Consider the following 21633-nt stretch of genomic DNA (forward strand, 5'->3'; position numbering starts at 1 on the left):
ATCTATTTCTATTCTACAAAAAGGTAATGATAACCACAGTTCAGGAGGACAGAGTGGAAGATGGTTTTGTGCTTCCTTTTATTCAAAGGAGCAAACGTGACAAGATAACATCCCACAGAAGCAGCTCTGCATAATTAAGGGCAATTAGCAAGACACTCTCATACACTCTCTGACCAGAACTACACCCTTCCAGTCAGTGTGTCTGCTGCTGAAAGCAAAGGCAAAGTGTCTCATCCTCGTCTCTCCAAGCAGTATCGTTCAGTAACACAAAGTGTGTGATGCTAATGAGTGTGAGTTTGCTGGTGCTTGCAGGGGCAGGGAAGCTCATAGTGTGAGGACATTGCATAACACATTTATTAATGTTGGCTATTACATATGCCTTATACCAAGTCAAACCACTGGTCCATCTAGCTCAATATTAGCTGCACTGACTCTTTAAAGTTCAGATGGGAGTCTTTCCCAGCCCAGGAAGATAGCAGGGAATTAACCTGGGGCTATCTGCATGACTCTTGCAAATGCACCTATTTTATCAGGCTTTTAGCTTATAATGTTTTTAAGTTTTATTGATGTTTATTTTAATTTGTTTCCTATTATTTACAGTTCTAATTATCATTGTGTTTTAATTTGTAATTATTGTTGTGTTTTAATTTGTAGACCACCCAGAGATTTTATATGGAATGGTATATCAATGTGATAAATAAATACACGCATGCATACATACATGCATAAGATGCTCCACCACTAACTATCAGCCTTCCCAAATACCTAGTGGCTCCCAGGTGATTTACTGGGTAAGGTTCCTGCATCAAATGTAGCACTAAAAGAGGAGATGACAGCACAGGGGCCAATTCTAGCAACAGCCACACACCAGCCAGAATGGGCAGTTCCAGTCTCATTACCTCCTGCTTTCTTTGCTGCACGTAGGACCTTCTATTCTGTGTTGCAGGTATAATTGACAAATATGGATGCTGCTGGTTCCAGTCCGTCTCCAAATCAAGATGCTTGTGTTTTCCGAAGGAGACACGGGCCATGTTCCTCTCCTTAATTGGTCTCAGCTACGTCAGAACCTGTCCCTCTAGCCCTGTCAACCCGTTGGTACGCAGCTGTTTCAGAATGAGAAACAGGTGGACACTAGCAACTTATACTGAATCTTTTTGGCTCAGGCCCAATGCCAGTAACTGGCAGGCTGGGTGGAAAGCAGAAACAATCCCTGTATACTGGCCTGAATCCTTGTAAGACCAGCACTTCCCTCTACTGACTAGGGATCTTTTTTCAGCTTTTTCTAAGGGAGGGGGGTGTACAGCAGCTCACCACCCTTCCTGATCACAGAATCACAAGCCATCTGTTTAAAAACAAAGATGTCCACAAAGATCTAGTGCACATGCTCTTCTTGATTGTCATCTACAACTCCTTTCTCATTCAGTATATGATCTCCATCTTGTTTCACTAGCTTTTCAATATAAGCCCTCAGAGCCCAAATGGAGATTCGTCTAAATCTGTGTGTATGCAAGACCTAGCTTCATGGCCTTTATTCTGATTAGAACCTGTTACGTCTGGAATACACAATAGTGCACAAAATGCAGTGTTTTATATCATCAAAACACTGTGTAATTTAGCTGTGTGGGCTTATCCTCTCTCCTATGCTTCAGTTTTGATATGTCAAACGGGCTTTCCTTCACAGAAGAGAGGCTAGCTTACTCTATAAAAGTCAATACAGTATGGAGATAAAACCCATTACTGGAAGAGTTCACGCTCTTCCTAAGGCTACACTAAGCAATTGTTCGCATTGGCTAAAGCCCATTGAAGGAGGGAACCACCAATTTCCTGCATGGTAGCAAGGCCAGCCACCTGCATACATGTGCTTTCTTCCCCGGCTGTTTATCAGAGGGGAGCACTACAAACCTTACCTCCTACCTGACACCATTATAATCTTTCTTGCCTTTAAGGAGATTTATTCTACTGCATGGAGCCTAACAGAGTGGGACGAAAACAGTTTCCTAGTCCAACCAAAGGAAGTTTGCCATCTAGTGGTTATCAACTTGGTTTACTTTGATGGAAACAAACTAATCAAAATTACTTCTTTGGGGTTTGGTTTTAATGCAACAGACCTTCACAAAAGTACCATAATATGGGTCATACGACAGGGGCAGAAAGCAGTGGAAGCTACCAATAAGATGAAATGTTTTCAGACACAGAGAACAGGCTTCTGCCTTCCAAGGGCCAGATAGATAGATAGATACGTACGTGTGTGTGCGAGTGCGCACGCAAGAGAGAGCGCGTGCGTGCTAAAGTCTATCAAAATATTTTATTGGCATCAGACGACAATCAATTACCACAAACAAACTGAACTGGATCTCTAACACTTGGAACATGGAAAATTGCTTTATGCCAAGTCAGACCATTGGTCCATCTAGCTCAGTATTATCAATACAGACTGGCAGTGGCTTTCCAAGGTTTCAGGCAGGAGTCTCTCTCAGCCCTACCTGGAAATGCCAAGGAGTAAATGTGGAACCTTCTGCATGCAAGCATGTAGATGCTCCAAGCAATGGCCTCTTCCCCTGAGGAGAATATCTTACAGTGCTCACATCCACTGTAAGTCCAAATGAAAAACAAAGCAGATCCTGCTTAGCAAAGGGGACAATGCATGCTTGCTACTAGAAGTCTAGTTCTCCTCCCCAACTCTGCATCCCTAACAGAAATATTACCTCATGCAAGTTCCCTGGAGCAAACTGTTACAGTATTAGAATGAAAGCTTAATGTCTGTCACCAACAAAAGCTATACAATTTAGTATTTGGTTAACCAAAGGGTTTTAACCATTTATGTCATCATCCTTGATATTGGGCAGCAGCGATATAGGAAGATGCTGAAAGGCATCATCTCATACTGCGCAGGAGGCAGCAATGGTAAACCCCTCCTGTATTCTACCAAAGACAACCACGGGGCTCTGTGAGTGCCAGGAGTCAAAATCGACTTGACGGCACACTTTACCTTTTACCTCTGTTTGTATTTTCCCAAATAGAAGATGACACCGGATTTCAGATGACCACTTTAAAAATACAGGTTAAATACTGTACAAGTTGTACTGTATTGGCCTGAAAAGAAGCAGACTATGAGTTTAAGACGACCTCCTGCTTTCTAACATCAAAGAACTTGGAAAAAATATATTCCTGGATTCAGGTAAATAGTACCAATCCTGGAGGGGAACATACCATGTTAACCAGCACAATTCATCCATAGCATCCATAACTACATATACAGTAAGCCCTTTCCTTAGTGAATTGAGCATTAAGTGAGAAGACAGCAAAGGAAAACATGTAGGCAAAACACAAGAGGGTACCATGACGGTATCTTGGCTGGGACATTGGGTCTCCCTTTAAATTTGTGTACCCCTATTCCTGCAACAAAAATGAGTGCAATGTATGCCCAGCAATTTCTTTTAGCCCATTTCATTCAGTGCAGCCTCATTTTAGCATTCCTTAACACAGTGACACAATCAGCATGAGATAAGAAAAAAATAGCTCCCCGTCTTTGCCCATCAAAGGAAAGTTTTAGTGGCAGGAACTCAAAGCACTGGGTCCTGAATGAAATATCAGCTTGAGTGACCCTGCTAACTGGATTGGCCATATTTATTTTTTATTTCTCTGTGTAAACTGCTTTGGAAACTTTTGTTGTATATAAGTATCTATTGTAGCATTGTAGTGGTGGTGGTGGTGGTAGCAGTAGCAGTGTGCGAGATATCTACAGCCAATATTGCAAACCATGTTCAAAAGCCGAAGGTTTTTAGCAAGAGTAACTGCACACTGACAAGCTACTCAACCTGGGCACATTAGCAAGCAAACTGCTTTCTCCTGCTGGAGAAAGTTCCCCAGTATGATGAGGAAATGAGTCCAGGGGAGTTTCAAGACGCACCTGCTCTAGTTACCCAGTTTCTATAACAAAGGATCACATACCTTACATCAACTCTCCAATTTTAGCACAGGAACTGTCTCAAGACTAGGCCTTTTAAAACTGGGTAGCTATTATGCTCTTTAAAAAGGTAATGCAATTTATACTGAAGGCAAAGTTGCAGACAGAAAGGTACTGCCACCACTATCATAAAAAGGCAAATGAGAGGAAGAAAGACATTCTATGGACTGAGAGCCAACAGGCTAGCAAAAAGAGTCCCTTGTGAGGAGGACACTTAGCAAAGACAGAACAGCAAATGTAGCCTCTACTCATTCTTGAACTATTTCAAAGGAAGTCCTTCAGCTTCACCAGCAGAACATCTAGGGTTGTATCCTAAGAAAGTTAGGCATGATGAAGTCACGTTGACATTAATTGGACTTAAGTTAGTCCCAAAGAACATGTCTCACTGATTTCAGTGGTGCTTAGTTATGACCAACATCCTTAGGAAACAATCTCTAGAGAGCTAAGAACTGAATGAATGCTCCATTAAATCTGACAGAGCCTGTTAATTAAAAACCCTAGTGAATTCTCAAATGCCTTATTTTTAAATTATGCACATACTGCCTGGTGGGGATTCTCAGACTTGAGTCTCCAGGTGTTGTGGGGCTGTAACTCCCATCATCCACAATGACCAAAGGATGATGGGAGTTGTAGTCCGACAACATATGGAGACCCAGCTTTGATACCCTTGGCCGAAGATAAGAGGGAGAAGCCTCTTCACATGGAGAAAACAATGTAAAAGAGCTCTTTATCTTTCATTATTCTGATTGAAGACAAACATTAGTGCCCACAGTTTTACCCCCATGCTTCACATACTTGATATCTAAGCCAGTGCTCTGGTCCAGTTTTTCCCAGATGTTCAACTTTCCTTGTAGTTTCTAAAGGAGGAAATGAGATGGACAAAAAAGTTACATCTGCTTCTGAATTTGCACTGCTGTATTTTCCATTCACTTCCCCAAATTTAGCCATTTTTAAAGGTCTTTATCGACATGCACCAATGTTGACAGAAAATTGTAGAACATTTAATATTGTAGAAGTATTTTTTAAAGTACCCATTTGTGCAAAATCTAACCTTACTCACAGGGGCCTCAGGTGGATTTTGATAGCAAAGTGGCTGCTCTTTTGCAAGGCATGTGTGCTTTAGTAGTGCATGCAAGACTAAAACCACTTGCAGATAAGACATATAAAGTTATTGGTCCATCTAAATCAGAATTGTCTGCACTGACTGGCAGCAGCACTACAGGGTTTCATACAGGAATCTTCCCCTACCTGGAGATGCCAGGATTGAATGCAGAACCTTCAACAAAGCATGTGCTACAGCCATAGCCCCTCCCATTGCAAGACAAGATGTCCTACACTCCACACTCATATGCACCCTTTACAACAGTTCATTTGAACCCCAAATATCATTAATGGGCAGATTAATGATGCCACCACTGCTATATTTTATGGATATTTTAATCTGGTTTTTCTAGGTTTTAACTGTTAAATTATTGGTCGGTTTTATGCTGTAAACCGCCTAGAGACTTTGGTAGTTGGCAGCATTCAAATTTATTAAATAAATGAATATTTCATCTGAGTTCTATTCTGCACCATCTCCCTTTAATCCACATTCCCCCAATCCCCAGCCAGCTGTGCTAGTCTTGGCTCATGCCGCCTCAAAGAGAATTCACTTCCAGCCTGGCCAACTGAGCAGACTAGACTTGCCTTCATTAGCAATGGCACCGTATCTCTGTGCTCTGATAACTATTTTCACACCGCTACATATAAATCCATTGTATTGCTCCTACACTGTATTTAGTCCCATATACAGCAGCAGTAATTCAAGGGCAAATTGCAGGCTCTTCCGTAAAGGTTGGCCAGTGCTACCAAGACTTGCACGACTCTTGAGTCCCAGAAGACATTATAGGCAGGCTTAAGATGAAAACCACTAAAAACAAAACAAAACCCCTAACTAATGCCTTTCTCGGAGATTTCTTAAATAACATAGGGTGGGCTCATTAGGAATTATCACATTACTCTGGCCATAACTAACAAGCTTGCAGTGCCAACAGACTATATGAGGTGCAGTCTACACCTTGACAGTAGAAAAATAATTAGCAACAATTCATAACGAAGGACAGGCAAACCTATCCTCCTTGCACAGGCAATATTCTTGAAGCCTCACCTCCTTCTCCAATTCCAGTGCTACCCATTCCTCCTGCACCTTCTCATAGCGCTCCAGTTTCCTCTGGAGACCTTCCACCTCCTCTTTGAGCAATCCATTGTTTTCTTTCATCTCCCTGGAGAAAGAAAAGCGGATGTGCTGTTAAGATAACCCACTAGCTAGCAGTTTTCTACAAGTCCTGTATCATATTACATGGTTCCTTATGTAACAAAAATAATGGTATATGAAAATATGGTTAATGACAGCTTTAGATAAAGATGGCTGCTGTGAATCTTGAAAATAACGCATTAAGTCCAAAAGAAGGGTCTGCAACCTCAATGCTGCCGCAACAAGGCAGGAGCAGAAGAGAGGTCAAATGCATACATTAACATTTCCCACTGAAAGCAACCATTTTCCCCCAACCTAAGGTAAGCATTCTCCTCCCGGAGCTGCTGAAGCTCTCTTTCCATTTTGGGGAACTGTGCCAACTCAGTCTTCATATTCTTCACAATTACAGCATCTTGTTCTTGCAAGGAGAGCTTCTGCTCCAGATCCTGAGAAATAAGAGACAAGAACACAAGAATTCAGCCAGAGTTAGCAAAGATCATGGTCGAAGATACGCAAAATCTCTGCAGCCATTTGAATATTAACTTCATTGTTCATCCAAAGAAAGAGGACAGGATCACATATATCCTGAGTCCAGATAGTGTGTAAATTAATTGTTTTAATACAAAGAAAGGTCTTGTACAGCTTTTTTTTCCGTGAAGAGCTTTCATTATTCTTTTCTTTTTTTAATTAAGGAGTGTGTAGAACAGAGGTTGAAGTTTTTCTAAGTCAAGTTTTGAAAAGATTTTTTTTTTTTTTTTTAAAGAAAGGAACAGAAAGATCTCACCTGTATCTTCTGTTCCTTCTCAACCATCAGGGCTTGCTTTGCTTGTAGAGCCTGAATTTGCTGGCTGACTTCTTGCCATTTCCTATTGCATTTGGACACAAAATATCTATTTAATACACAGAAGAATATTTGAAATCACAAGAATATACTCCTTTCAAGCAGCCCTATCATTGGAAGTGTCTATATGATAATGATAAATGTCCGTTTATCATTGGAAATGTCTATGTGGGGAAAAATACACTTTCAATAGCTTCATATCATCTCACAAACTATTTAAGAGAACACCTTCTTCTTCATGAACCCCGCTGCCTATTAAGATCATCAGGGGAGGGCTGGTTGCAGTTACCACTGGCTCAGTTGGTGGCAACTCAAAACCGGACCTTTTCTAGGGTTACCCCAGGACTTTGGAATGTGCTTCCTAACAAAATTAGAGTCTCCCTTCTCTAGATGTTTTTTAAGAAAAATCTGAAAACATACCTCTTTAATCAGGCTCTTAATTCACTGTTTTAAAGTTTTAGGTTTTAAGGTTTTTATCGGCATTTTAAATAGTTTTACTTGTGTTAAAGTTTTGATTCTTATGGTTTCGATTGTAAACCACCCAGATATTTCTATATGGGGCAGTATAGAAATGTGTCAAACAGACAAAACAAACATACATACATCTGCAGGAGGGCTGAAGTTCCGCAGTCCTGGTCTCAAGGAGCACACAGCCTAAGCCCCAAATGACCAAGGGACTGGAGCATTGCCTTCACCCAAAAGAAGTGCACAAGAGACCAGCTGACAGCTCCATTTCCCTCCTAGCTTCACTCTCCCAACAGCAAGCTGACCGCAGAAGCACAGCCCAGGCTGCATTTGTCCCCTACTAACTGAGCAAAGAGGCACCATTTTCAAGTGGTGATTCTCTTTCCTGAGCAGGGGGAGGGCAACTGGTCCTATCCATCCCCAGCACAGCATCCTTCCAGTGGCTGTTGCTGGTGTTTATCTTATGTTTCTTTTTTAGACTGTGAAGCCTTTGGGAACAGGGAGCCATTTTATTTATTTATATCTATGTAAACCACTTCGGGAACTTTTGTTAAAAAGCTGTACATAAATATTCAACATATTCGTATTAAGGAAGAGAAGTTCCCTCCCACCCCAAAGTGCAATTCAGCCTCCGTGGTAAAACGTGGGTTTCTGCCCTTTATATGTATACCTTGATAGTAACAGGAGAGCACAAATCCAGAGACCAAAATGCAACCCAACAAATCAACTGATATGGCTCATCTCCTTATTCATTTTCCTCCTAAACCAAACAAACCTAGATTATGCAAGGGATACTCTTTTCCAAGTAATCAATTCTTCATATCAATTAGTTATTCCCATACTCCTCTACAGAAGCACAAGTGAATTTATGAGGAATTTACATAAACGCTACTTCAAAAGCGTTGTCAAAAAAACCGTGTGGGAACACAGAACTAAGGTGAGAAATATGAAAAGCAAACCTGCCTTGTCCGTGCTAAATTGCCCACCAATTAAAGGGTTGTTTTTTTAAAAAATCCACTAAATTTTTACTCAATCAGTCCCCAGAGAGACGTGGGGAAGATTTTATGGTTTATTTTCCTCAAATAGCTTCCATTCCTCAATTGTTATTTCTTTAGTTGATCAGGTTTTTCGGCACCATACATCCTGATCAAAAGCAGCCCTCTGAACAGCAAAAATTCAAAAGCTGTTGAAAGTTTTACTAAGTGACAGCAGCTGCCAAGGTCTAAAGGTTTTATATCCTGGAAGTTGTTAATCCCCTGCTCACTTGTGTAGTACATCCAGCTGTTCAGTCAGCTCCTGCTTCTCCAACTCTTGGCTCTTCATCTGCATTTCCTGGTTCATTAAGTTCCACTGCAACTCTGATATCTTCCCCTTCAATCCACTGATTGTCTAAGAGAGAGAAAGAGAGAGAGAGAGAGAGAGAGAGAGAGAGAGAGAGAGAGAGAGAGAGAGAGAGAGAGAATGCATACACAAGTACACTGTTGGAACTCCAGGCTGGATGCTGAAGACAACAAACCTCTAAGATCAAACACGACCGACGCGGGTGAAGAACCAATAATACATAATCAGACCTTTAAAAAGTCGCCGCAGAACAAAGGCAAAAGCAGCTCTTTGCTCTCTCTCATCTGTCACCCTAATTGTCATCACCCATTAAGCGAGTCACCTCAAGCTGGCGTGCAAAGAGGAGGTTTCAAAGTTAGGCTGTGTAGCTACACAACGACCCTTCAGAGAGATGCAAATTGTTCCATCAGCACCACATGCATAATCTTCTCAGCAGTGAAGTTTCTGCTGCATAAATTGTCTAGCAGACAAGCAACACTGACAGTATTAAGACTGCAAGGGAATTACATAAGCTAAAGTTATCTGAACTAGGTTAGATGCAGGGTGGCAAGGACCTGAACTTGCTGCTGAGCCTTTGTTCACTTGTATAGCAACCAAACTCTGAGGGTCACTTCTTGTGCAAACTTTTGAAAGATGGGGCTGCACTCTCTAGAGCAGGATTGCACAACTTTGGCCCTGCAGCTGCTGCTGGACTACAACTCCCATCACCCCTATTGAGTAGGGATGATGGGGATTGTAGTCCAACAACAGCTAGAAGATCCAAATTATGCAGCCCTGCTATAGAGCAGGCCTGCTCAACTTCGGCCCCCCAGCTGTTTTTGGACTACAACTCCCATAATTCCCAGCCACAGTGGCCAATAGCCAGAGATTATGGGAGTTGTAGGCCAACATCTGCAGGAGGGCCGAAGTTGAGCAGGCCTGCTATAGAGCAACACACATAACATTCTGCAATACAGGATGCTGGAAATAGAAAAGAGATCTCTCTCTCTTTTTTTTTTTTCCGATAACCCAAATACTCTGGAATTACTTCAGATGGTATGCCTACACACAAATTTTTTTCCAAGACAAACTCTTTCACCGACACGACACAATTTCATAAATAATCAATCAGTTACTAATACCCCTCCCAAGAGCATGGTCACCACTTTCAGAAGCAATGCCACAAGTAGCATCAAAAATTACACAGAGACAGATCAGAGTGAAAAAAAATCATGTCTGTAACAACTGACCAAATGTGCAGGATATTGAACAAACCAGAGAAGAATTTATTTCTGGTCAAGTTTGATAGTGATGGCAATTCCATTACTGTTACATACTCCAACACACCCACATTCCAAGCTCTTTCCCCTACAAATTAGGCAGCCCAGCAAAGGCATCTAATTGTACACAAACATCTATGCCACTCCTAACCTATCCAACTCTTTAGATTCCACATGATCTTTGCACCATCTTTCAATTCCATCTTGTTGCTTTCTGACCACAATGCAGACTTCAGCAATAAAATTCTTATCCTTGCTCTTGACTACAATGCTTTCTTAGAACTATAGGAGACTCACATTATCTGTGGGGTCTCCAAACATGGTTTCAGGACACAGGGACCCAGTTTTTTCACAGGGGTAAAAATAGGCTATTTTCACCTCACTGTTGTTCCTGTGTGTCAGTGAATGACTACCAGTGACATTTCTGGTGGCATTTTCATCCTGGAGGCTGCGTGGAGCCATTTTGTGGCTTTTCTCTCGGGGGGGAGGGGCTCACGGATTGGCAAAAATCAAAATCAGAAAATTTGGGGATTTGGAGGGGGGCATTGCTGAAGAGCAAGGTTCTGTGCTGTACTCTTGTTTATGCTACACACAAACACACACACCTGCTTTTTTGGCAATTTCAGCACACTTAAGTGTGCTGAGGAACCTAACCCCCGGATTGCCACAGAGTTAAGGTTTCCGTATTCACGGTTTCTGTATTTGTGATTGTTGTCGAGAACGGAACCCCCGCAAAAAAACAAGAGCCTTCTCCCTCTTACCACCGAACCGCAAATCTAACACCTGTCTAAGTAGCACACACAGCACTTTGGAGCAGGCTGCACATGTCATCCGTTTGTGTGTCTCAACTGTTCTTGTAACAGCTATTTGCACCAAACCCTACGCGTGCGCAGAAATGACATAAGGTCCAGTATTAAAACGGTAGTGTCCTTACTTCACTGGCTTCTGCCAGCTTGCTCTCCTTCTCCTGCAACTTCTTATTCAGTGACTCCATGTTCTTCTGACAAGTTTTATTGACCTCTGTTTGTTCGTGAAGTTTATTCTGTGCCTCTGCTTCCCTTTCCTGAGACTGCTTGATGCGCTTGAGTAGTTCTTGGTTACGGTCAGCTTCCCGCTGGAAAGGAGGGGGAAATGGGAAGACACTTGTAAAAAGCTCAGGTGGTCACTTGCAGGCATCTCTAACAAACAAAACCTTGCCAAGGTTTGCAACCCATTGAACCAGAATCTTAGAGGATAAGCACTACCACAGGAGAGTGGGGAGAAGATAGCACAGCGGTATTCCTGGTACCAGCAGGGATTCCCAGACATTGTTGACTACAACTCCCAGCATCCTTAGCTGCAAAGGTTTTAGCTAGGGATTATGGCAGTTGTAGTCAACATCATCTGGGAACCCCTGTTACAGGGAAGAACAACACAGAGGTGGCCAGCTTCCAGCCCACCAATTTCTGTTTTGCAACTGCTGGAACAAGTCTCATAAAGCATTGCCTCCCTAAAGCTCTGACTTCTCCCTTCGCCTGTCATTCTGCTTAACATAGCCACAGCAGCACACCAATGATTACCAAAGAGGAAGACCATGGATACGAACATCCAAGAAGTTGCCCACCTGAAGGTCACACCATCACTCCTGAATACGTCTCTACATGGCTTGGACTGAAAGAAGGTCACAATAAAATAAACTCAAGCTTCACATATTCAGTACTGCAAATATTTATACACTGCTTGTCAACCAAGTCCTCAAAGCGGCTCACACAGAAAAATAAGTAATAAATAAGATGGCTCCCTGTCCCCAGAGGGCTAACAATCTAAAAAGAAATACAAGGAAGACACCTGCAGCCACCACTGGAGGGATGCTGTTGCTGGGCTTGGAGAGGAACAGTTGCTCTCCCCACTGCTAAATATAAGAGTTACCACTTTAAAAAGGTACCTCTTGGCTCAGTTAGCAGGGGACATAATTTATTATTATTATTATTATTATTATTTTACATTTATATCCCGCTCTTCCTCCAAGGAGCCCAGAGCGGTGTACTACATTCTTGAGTTTCTCTTTCACAACAACCCTGTGAAGTAGGCTAAGCTGAGAGAGAAGTGACTGGCCCAGAGTCACCCAGCTAGTATCATGGCTGAATGGGGATTTTGAACTCGGGTCTCCCCGGTCCTAGTCCAGCACTCTAATCACTGCACCACGCTGGCTCACTGACATTCATGTGCTGCAAACTGTATACAATCAAACTGGGAAAGTCTTAGACAATTTGACTTCCAATCTGCTCCTGGAACATGTTTCTAGGGCAAAGGGGATATTCATATACTGATGAGACTCGAGAGTATAAGAACAGAGTATAGGATCAGGCCCAACAAGGTCTATCTAGTCCAGCATTTTGCTTCTCACTGTGGCCCGCCATAAAACGTCTAGCACACCAAAATTTTAGATTGACCCAAAATACAGCAGTTACCACCCAGACTATTAGCCCAAAGCCACAAAAATATTTATTTCTACTTAGGCTTTTATTGGTCCATATCAATTTCCACTCTCTTCCACCAGGCAACACCACAAAATTTCTGGCTACAAATCAGTAACATTCCATAGTGCCAACATGTCACCAATATGGATAATATTGAGCAACTGAAGCCGGATATGCAATATGTGTGAACCCAGAAGGTGAAATGAAAATGTGTTTCAAGTCAGCATCAATGGTAAACATATCATTCACCCATGCCCTAAAACTCCTTTATGATGTATGCTAGACAATCAGTGGGTCCAAAACACTTAACTATAAAAACAAAGTAGAACACACACAATTGCTTTGCATTTCCCTGTCAGAGTCTATTCTGGGTTTTAACTCCAAAAGCATTTTCAACACAGTCTCTGTTTACTTGCAACTCAAATTGATTGGCGCTTATTGGAAAACGTGTAGCAAATTGCTCTGCTAATCAAAGCAAAACAAGTTACGGATTTACATACTAAGCAAGGATTATGCAAAGCAGCGTGAGGCTCCTAAAACCTTTATCCACATGACTCCCAACATGCAGAATCTGAGCAGGGTAATTACCACACTGTTGGATTAGTGCTGCTCCTTTTTTTAATATCAGGGTTTTAAGTGTTTCTCCGTGTCTGACTAAGCTAGATTTTGGAGCTGAACTGACACTGGCATAATACACCAAATAACTGGGCTTGAGGTAGAACTGGGGACCTCCTCAGCTACCCGTTTTTTTCTGAGCCACAATGGAGACCCATCTCCTTAGTTTATTCTGTGAAGCTTTTATAAAAGCCTCTGACATCCCAAAGTGCTTTACAGGATAAAATGCCATCCTAACCCTTTATTTAAGACCAACTTAAAAATGGAGGAAGTAAAAAAAAAAAAAAGCAGAGGCAGTTACATCGCACACACTGTTTGAACATATTAAACTGCTACAAACGAGTTAGACCATTTAGCCTAATGTATTAGGTGGTTCAGGAGCTATTGGCAGCTCCCAGGCTAACCCAAAGTATCTTTCCAGGCACTGGGGCTTTCTTCTTCCTCCCTTCCCCTCCAGCCCGTACTAAAAATCTGATTGCCCAGCTGAGCAGGGGCATGGCCATGCCGTTTTCAATCTCTTTCTCTTTGAGGGCTCCAGGTGGCTTTTGCTTTCTCACCCAGTCATTTCTCTCCTGTTTCTTCTCCCACAAAGCACCCGTTCTTGCTCCCCTCTGCAGCAAAATTATCCCGTAATTCAAAGTGATTGATGTTAACATCTCTTATTCTTCTGATGTAAATATTTGTACAAACTGCCATTTTGTGACTGGCTCCACATCTCCAAGTAGCTACTTTGTGTAAATAAGGCAGCTTTAAGAGCTTTAAGGAGCCTTAAGTCTGCCCACTGCTGGCTGAGACTGATCGGCACCAACAATCCAGGATCTCAGGCAGAGGCCTTTCTCAGTCCTGCCACCGGAGACCCTTTAACTGGAGACATCAGGGATTGTGCTCAGGAACTTTTGCATGTAAATCATATACTCTCCTGCTGGACTATTGCCCCTTCCCCTAAATTTCACTTCAGTTAGACACCCACACCGAGTACATTTATGTCTGTATTTTGTTTTGATCATACCCTTCCCTTAATGAGTTCAGGATTTTGGTATATGAGACTTGTTGATTCTATCCTCATAAAGCCCCCCACCCCACCCCACCCCACCCATGAAGCAGGAAAGGTTAAGAGGTAGTGACTCATCAAGGGCCACCCCATGACTAAACAGGGATTTGATCAAAAGTCTCCCCCATTTAAATTTAACATATCATCCATGCCTTTTAACAAACCATAAAGAAATCATGTTTAATGCAGCCACATGAACTTTTCCTTGTGTGTTAATAAGTTTCCAGGATCCATCAGACAGGGGCATAGCTATAACTGAACTGTGGGATAGGTGCAGGGGGCGGGGGGGGGAATGTCCCTGGGCCTCAAGGGTGAAGGGGCCCATCAGCTGAAGAACAGCATGCTCCTCCTGCCTCTCTGAAGACTTCTCCATATTGACTTTTTGTCCCAGGGCTTTCTCCTTCTTTGCTGCCATCAGATCAAGCCATTCATGCAAGAAACTGCAATCATCCGACTGAAGTCTGTGCCGTTAAACTACGCATTACTACTGCACACACCTCGTAATTCCTGGCACTGGTACTCGCCTCCTTCTCAAGCTCAATTCGAGCCCTTTTGTGACTCAGTTCCATCTGCATCTTCTCCCGCTCCACTTGCAAAAGCCGCGTCCCTGAGTGGATTTGTCCAGCCTGATCTTCAAGCTGATCCATGGCCAGGAAAGGAAGACAGACAATCAGCTGCACTGTAAGAGCACTTTCCACCCAGGTCTTCTAAAAATGGTTCTCACAGTATTTCCCCTCTGGTTGCTCTGGAGGAGCAGGGGCCCACGGAATGATTTGGGAGCACCTGATTCATTTCAACACTGCTGATGTGGAGCAGGGATGGATCTGATCAGTCTTTTGGATGGGAGAGCATGGGAAGCCCTAGAGCAAAAGATGGCTCCATACTGTATAAATAGGGAGCAAAACGGCAAACACAAAAGGTTCAAATGTAACTAGGTGCAATGCGCTGCTTATAGGAACATAAGAAGCTGCCGTATACTGAGTCAGACCATAGGCCCATGTAGCTCAGTACTGTCAACACAGACTGGCAGTGGCTTCTCCAAGGTTGCAGGGAGGGATCTCAGAGAGAAGCCAGAGAGGGAACTTGGAACCTTTTGCTCTTCCCAGGGCGGCTCCATCCCCTGATGGGAATATCTTACAGTGCTCACATGTGGTCTCCCATTCAAGTGCAACCTGGGCGGACCCTTCTTAGCTAGGGGGACAAGTCATGCTTGCTACCACAAGACCAGCTCTCCTCTTATACACCAATGGGAATCAAAATTTGCTTTGACTAACCCAAATAAGAGTGACCTTGGGGTCATAGTGGATAGGATAAGCTCTGTGAAAATCTTGACCTAAGGTATGGCAGCTGTAAAAAAAAGGCAAAATCCACATTAAGGCTGAAAATAGTCAGGAAGGATAATGCCATTTTTACATACATCTATGAGGAGGCCACACTCTGAATACTGTGTACAATTCTGAGTGGCCCAACTCAAAAAGGATATTGTAGAGCTGGGAAAAGGGCAGAAAGGGGCAACAAAGATAAGCAAGGTTTAGAGCACCTTCCTTAGAAGGAAAGGCTAAAACATTTGGTCTTTTGAGTTTAGAAAACAGAAAGCTAGGGTAAGATGTGATCTAATGCTTATCTACTTCACCATGTGTCTCAGATTAAGAGATCTTGTAGTATCTTTTCAAACAGGGGTTCCCAACAGGTGGTACTCCAGATGTTGCTGAACTGCAACTCCCATGATCTCCAGCTACAATTTACTGTGTCTGGGGATGATGGGAGTTGTAGTTCAGCAACATCTGGAGGACAACCAGTTGGGAATCCCTGTCTTAGAAGATAATACCTTAGAATATCCTTATATATTAAAATACTTGATTCTCTCTCAAAAACTTCCTGCTTGGTAAGCATAACTCCATTTTGAATACTTTTTCCTAGGGGTAAAAGTGTTATCTAGAGAAACAAGCCTCTTTATTTGTTCAGGGACTAGGCACAAATTAAAATGCAGGCTCTTCTCAGTGATGACCATGGGCCCAGATTGGTTTGAAATCAAAAGTTTGGGTGTTTGTGATTACCATACATCAGATCACAAGATACAAAAGGAAAAACATTAAGAACGGTGTGGAGAAAGTGGACTGCAAGAAGTTTTTCCTCCCTCTCTTGTAATGGAAGGACCATCAAAGAAATTGACTTGCAGTAGATTCAGGACAGGCAGAAACAAGCCCTGCATCCCACAATGCACAAAACATCAATGGAACCACTGCCACAAGCTGTGGAAATGGCTACAAGAGTAAATAGCTTCAAAAGGTGATCAGACAAAGCCACAGAGCAGTCTATAAATGGTGGCTATCTAATAAGAGATATGTGGAACCTCCAGGTGCAGGAGCCATTCACACAGCTGAGAACTAAGCAGGCCTGGCCTCCTACCTTCGGGAGCTGTGCATGCTCCTGGTTTTTGATCCTGTGTGAGCAAATAACTAGGCAGGGGGCAGGGAGTGGCCATATATGAGGCAGGAGCTGAGTAAGACAGCTTTTCCTCCTACCTTGGTAAAATGCTGGGTACGAGTACTGGGTAGGGTGGCACTGTCCTACCCAGCTCCTCTCTCAGACCCAAACACCACCACCACCCTCCTCCTATCACACACAATCAAAAAGTGGGAGCGTGCGCAGCTCCCAAAGCTGGGTAGCATGCTTGTCCTACCCAGTTTTCAGTCCTGTGAACTGACTAAGTATGTCCCTGAATACGAGATGCCAGGGAGCAACAGCGGGAGAGAGCTGCTTATGGGCTGCTTGGGAACATCTACTTGTGCACTGTGGGGGAAAGGATGCTGTACTAAATCAACCTTTGGTCTGATCCAGCAGGGCTTTTCTTCTCCTTTTAAAAAAGAATTATTAAAACCTATCTAGAGGAAGCAAACTATTTCTTTAGAACTACCTAACGAGTTAAAAAGCTGAAGCAAAGCATTAGACCATCAAAAGTCGACTGTAAAATGATGGCAGGACTGCAGAAATAATACGAACTGTGGTCTCCTTCTCCCCATGCTCCTGAATAACCACTTGAAAAACCACCATGCATAATCTAACATACATTAGCATAAGAGGTCAAGCCGACAGCCAAATTTTTAAGAGGCAAAATCTTTTGCAATTTGCACATAAGAGGAAACTGCCTCCATGGCTGACAAATGTGGGGAAAGTGATCTGAAAGAGGGTCCTATGGTAATGTTCACTAAATAGCTGGCATCAGAGTAACAGGAAGATGAAAGACTCCGAGTGGATACACAGAGCACTAGCAGTTGACTATGGAATGTTAATCAATATACATTAAAACTGCTTTGTTTGCATCATTTCTTGCAACAGTTATACTTCGGCACTTTGAGATTTGATACGAAAAGTGGGTTTATTTTTTTTAAAGAGGCATCATCTCATACTGCGTGGGAGATGGCAATGATAAACCCCTCCTGTATTCGACCAAAGACAACCACAGAACTCTGCGGTCGCCAGGACTCGACATCGACTCAACAGCACACTTTACTTTTTACCATGGCTCTAAGATCCGATGTACGGTAATCACAAACACCTGAACTTTTGATTTCAAAGCCATCTGGGCCCATGGTCATCACTGAGAAGAGCCTGCATTTTAATTTGTGCCTAGTCCCTGAACAAATAAAGAGGCTTGTTTCTCTAGATAACACTTTTACCCCTAGGAAAAAGTATTTAAAATGGAGTTATGCTTACCAAGCAGGAAGTTTTTGAGAGAGAATCAAGTATTTTAATATATAAGCATACTCTAAGAAATTATCTTCTAAGACAGGGATTCCCAACAGGTGGTACTCCAGATGTTGCTGAACTACAACTCCCATCATCTCCAGACACAATAAATTGTAGCTGGAGATCATGGGAGTTGCAGTTCAGCAACATCTGGAGTACCACCTGTTGGGAACCCCTGTTTGAAAAGATACAAGATCTCTTAATCTGAGACACATGGTGCAGTAGATAAGCATTAGACCAGGGAGAGCTGGGTTCAAACCATCAGTCAGTAGGTGACTTTGGACAAGTCACTAATTTTCAAGAGGGCTGCTGTTAGAACATAAATGGGGCGGGGGGGCGGGCTACAGGTGTCACCCTGAGCTTCTTCAACAAACATATGAAGCTGTCTAATACCAAATCAGACCATTGGTCCATCTAGTTCAGTATTGTCTAAAACTGACTGGCCACAGCTCTCCAGTTTCAGGCAGCAGATTTTCCCAGAGATGCTGACAGAGACTGAACCTTGGAGCTTTTCTCCCAATGAGCTACAGCCTCATCCCCTAAGGAGAATATCTTACAGCACTCACATGTTGTCTCCCATCCAAATGCTTAGCAAAGGGGACAATATATGCTCACTACCACAAGAACCGTAGAGCATAAAATTGTAATAAATCGGTCTCAACTGCAGTGCTCGCTATTCTCTGCAGGGAGCAAAACCTTCCCTCCCTGTAAATGTTCACCAAGCCATTCAGAAAATTAAGCTCTCCTTTTTCTCAGAGATCCTGATGCAGTAGCTAAACCTAACCATTCTAGTACAAGTTGCCCATTTAGCATTTTGCTCTGATCAACTCCAACAATGACAATGAATGTTTAGCCTGCTCAATATCATGGCTGAAGAGCAGTTGAACCCAGGACGTCTCACCATCATCATCTGCTGGTACTGCGTCTGCAGAGAGCCTTGAGGTGCTGATGTTGCAGCCAAGCTAGACGTATCTTCCGCAGACTGAGACATTAAGCTGTTGAAATTTCTCAGAACGGAGAAGACTATCGTATTTCCCTCCAAGTCGTCCATGTGCATCTGACTTCTGCAAACACAATGGAGAGTGCAAAGCTCAAGGGATAAATTGGTACAGATTATTTAGTTACATCCGAACTGGCAAGCTCAAATCAGATAAGTGTTTTAACCATGGTGCCCAGATGTCACCACAAAATTGCCCATCCCTCTCCATTAGATGTAGCGCTGTTCCAGTCCCATAACCAATGCCCCATTCAAGCTTAACAAAGAATTGTTATGACACACCAGTAATTTTAAATTTAGGATGCATCTCTACATACTACAGCAAATACTTGTCCAAGTAGTGCAGACACAGTGCAAGATGTGAAACAAGTCTAAAATGAGGAGGGAAGTATTAATAAGAGAGAATGCTTGGGGTGGTGAGTGTGAGTAGAACAGTGGTCTGCAGCTCTGAATTCCAAGAAATGCTGGGGTTCTTCCATGAGAAGATTTTCAGGGAAACCTGTCTGCCATTGCCAGACCGTGTCCACATTTGCCAGCATCATGGCAACACAGGGAAGCACCCGATGTATCCTAGGCAAAAGTGTTTCTCCGTTCACGAGGCAACCGCGAGACTCAACAGGTCAGGCCAGTACCATATGCGAATGGGACTCCGTATATCTCCTCACCAGCTTTCCAATGGCAGAAGACCCTCCTGGACTTCTCCATGAACTCCAGGGATACCCATGTCTCCCTTTGCACTTCCCATGTCTCCCTTTGCAGAAAACAGCAAACAAGAAGAGGGTTTGCCTTCTGCAATTGCCTCACACAATGTGAAGCAGCAAAAAGGATATTTGCTACTTCTTGTCTTCCTTGAAACTCATGCAAGGTGAAACAAGATCCTGCCTCTTTTCCCCAAGTCCTCTGTGCATGCTAAAGGGAGAGGATAGGTCTTTTTTCATTTCCCATGGGGTTTCTATAAAAGAGGTGGAAATCTCCCATGCCATTTCTCCAATGCCAATGCAAAAGGAAGCAGACATCTGTTTCTTCTCCTGCAAATCCTCTGGCATTCTTCTTTGAGGAAGGAAATGGATGACCATTAACAATGGCTAGCTAGGAAACCAAACCAAGGTTTGTGGACCCCTGCACATGAGCGATACATGCTTTAAAACATGCCCCCAAATACTCAAATATACAGAGATGCAGTGGCAGAAACAATTATGTGGAAAGTGTTTCCAGACGTAAAAAGTCTAAAAACAATCAGAATAAAGTGGAATGGGAAAGAGGATATTTTATTGCAAATACATTTCATCATTTAGAACCAGTCTGTGGCAGACAGAAATTTCAGAGTGAGGGAACAAAGAAAAGGTAAAGTACATCACCCAAGAAGAATTTAAGCAGGCACTTAGGAATCTAAAATAATTTTTCAGTCATACATGAAGCTAGCAACAATAAATCTGATGCTTGCACATAAAAATCCAAAATAGTACCTAGAAAAGTTAAATATATTTTCCCACCCCAATGGTCACTAAACTTTAATCAACACATTTCTCCTTTGCGCCTTAAAAGAATTAAAATCACTCCTATAATTTGACACCCCCCACCAGTCTTGCTCGTAGCTTTTGCACAAACCCTAGCCATGTCTTGCAAATAGCCTAGCTTCATTGGCATGCAGCAATCAACTACCTCCCTGTGCAGTTTCTCAGACTGAATTTTAATTAACAGTGAGATAAGGAGCAACAGCTGACCAGGGCCATGATAAGACTGAGGTAGGGAGGCCGCAGAGCAAGCAATAATCATACTCCACAAGTTGTATTTTACATAAAAATGAAGGCAGTACTCGCCTCCTGAATGATAACAACGTCACACATGCATATCACTGCCAGAGAGAGAGAGAGAGAGAGAGAGAGAGAGACATTTGTCCTTCACACAAAACAACTGATCAGCTCTGGAAAACTAATTTTGGTTCCAAAATAGAGCAATAAAGGAGAAATCGTTTTCAGCATACAGACGATGTATTGAAAGAGTATATATACACAAAGGGCAGACACCGTGTAGGGGCTAAGGGTGACAGATATGAGCTGGGAAGCTCAGACTTCAGATTACACAGGAAGCTGCCTTATACTGAGTCAGATCACCGGCTCATCTAGCTCAGTACTGTCAGCACTGACCGGCAGCAGTTCTCCGGAGTTATTGGCAGGAGTCTCTCCCAGCCCTACCTGGAGAGATGCTGCCAGGGATTGAACCTGGGACCTTCTGCATGCAGATATTCTTATATTCAGCTATAGCCTCATCCCTAAGGGGAATATCTTACACATTTAGTCTCCCATCTAAATGCAAACCAAGGCACACCCTGCTTAGCAAAGGGGACAATTCATGCTTGCTGCCACAAGACCAGCTACTAACTGGGTAGCTTTTGGTAAACCATTATCTATACAAAGTTAATATACTGACCTACCTTACAAAAGTATTTTACAGATTGCTGAGACAGATGAAGAGAGAACCATTCATCTCAACTGTCCTTACAGCAGCCATGATGCGTGGCCTCAAAATTCATGAAGTGTGCATTCTGATTTTTTGTGAGGAAAAAACTGATATGCCTTGAGAAATGCTAATTATTATTTTCACAACACAACTTCCACAACTGCTTAATGGATGGGGCTGCACTTCAGTGGTAGA

The 21633-nt window shown here is 42.8% G+C and overlaps 1 protein-coding gene across 8 annotated transcripts in view; it reads right to left on the reverse strand.

Moving 5' to 3' along the window:
• Positions 1–21633, reverse strand: part of MAD1L1 (mitotic arrest deficient 1 like 1) — a 578229-nt gene that overhangs the window by 551690 nt on the left and 4906 nt on the right. For 6 of the 8 annotated variants that reach the window (XM_053276888.1, XM_053276891.1, XM_053276889.1 and 3 more), the window contains exons 2-9: positions 18883–19045; positions 14729–14869; positions 11041–11220; positions 8771–8895; positions 6985–7066; positions 6516–6646; positions 6114–6228; positions 4763–4824 (exon numbers count right to left, since the gene is read on the reverse strand). In XM_053276888.1, coding sequence (XP_053132863.1) covers positions 4763–4824; positions 6114–6228; positions 6516–6646; positions 6985–7066; positions 8771–8895; positions 11041–11220; positions 14729–14869; positions 18883–19045 — 999 coding nt within the window. The remainder of the gene's footprint in view (positions 1–4762; positions 4825–6113; positions 6229–6515; positions 6647–6984; positions 7067–8770; positions 8896–11040; positions 11221–14728; positions 14870–18882; positions 19046–21633) is intronic. The other 2 variants (XM_053276886.1, XM_053276890.1) reach the window with 2 other exon arrangements.

Source organism: Hemicordylus capensis, chromosome 13 (genome assembly GCF_027244095.1).
Source record: "Hemicordylus capensis ecotype Gifberg chromosome 13, rHemCap1.1.pri, whole genome shotgun sequence".
In the NCBI taxonomy this organism is placed as follows: Eukaryota; Metazoa; Chordata; class Lepidosauria; order Squamata; family Cordylidae; genus Hemicordylus; species Hemicordylus capensis.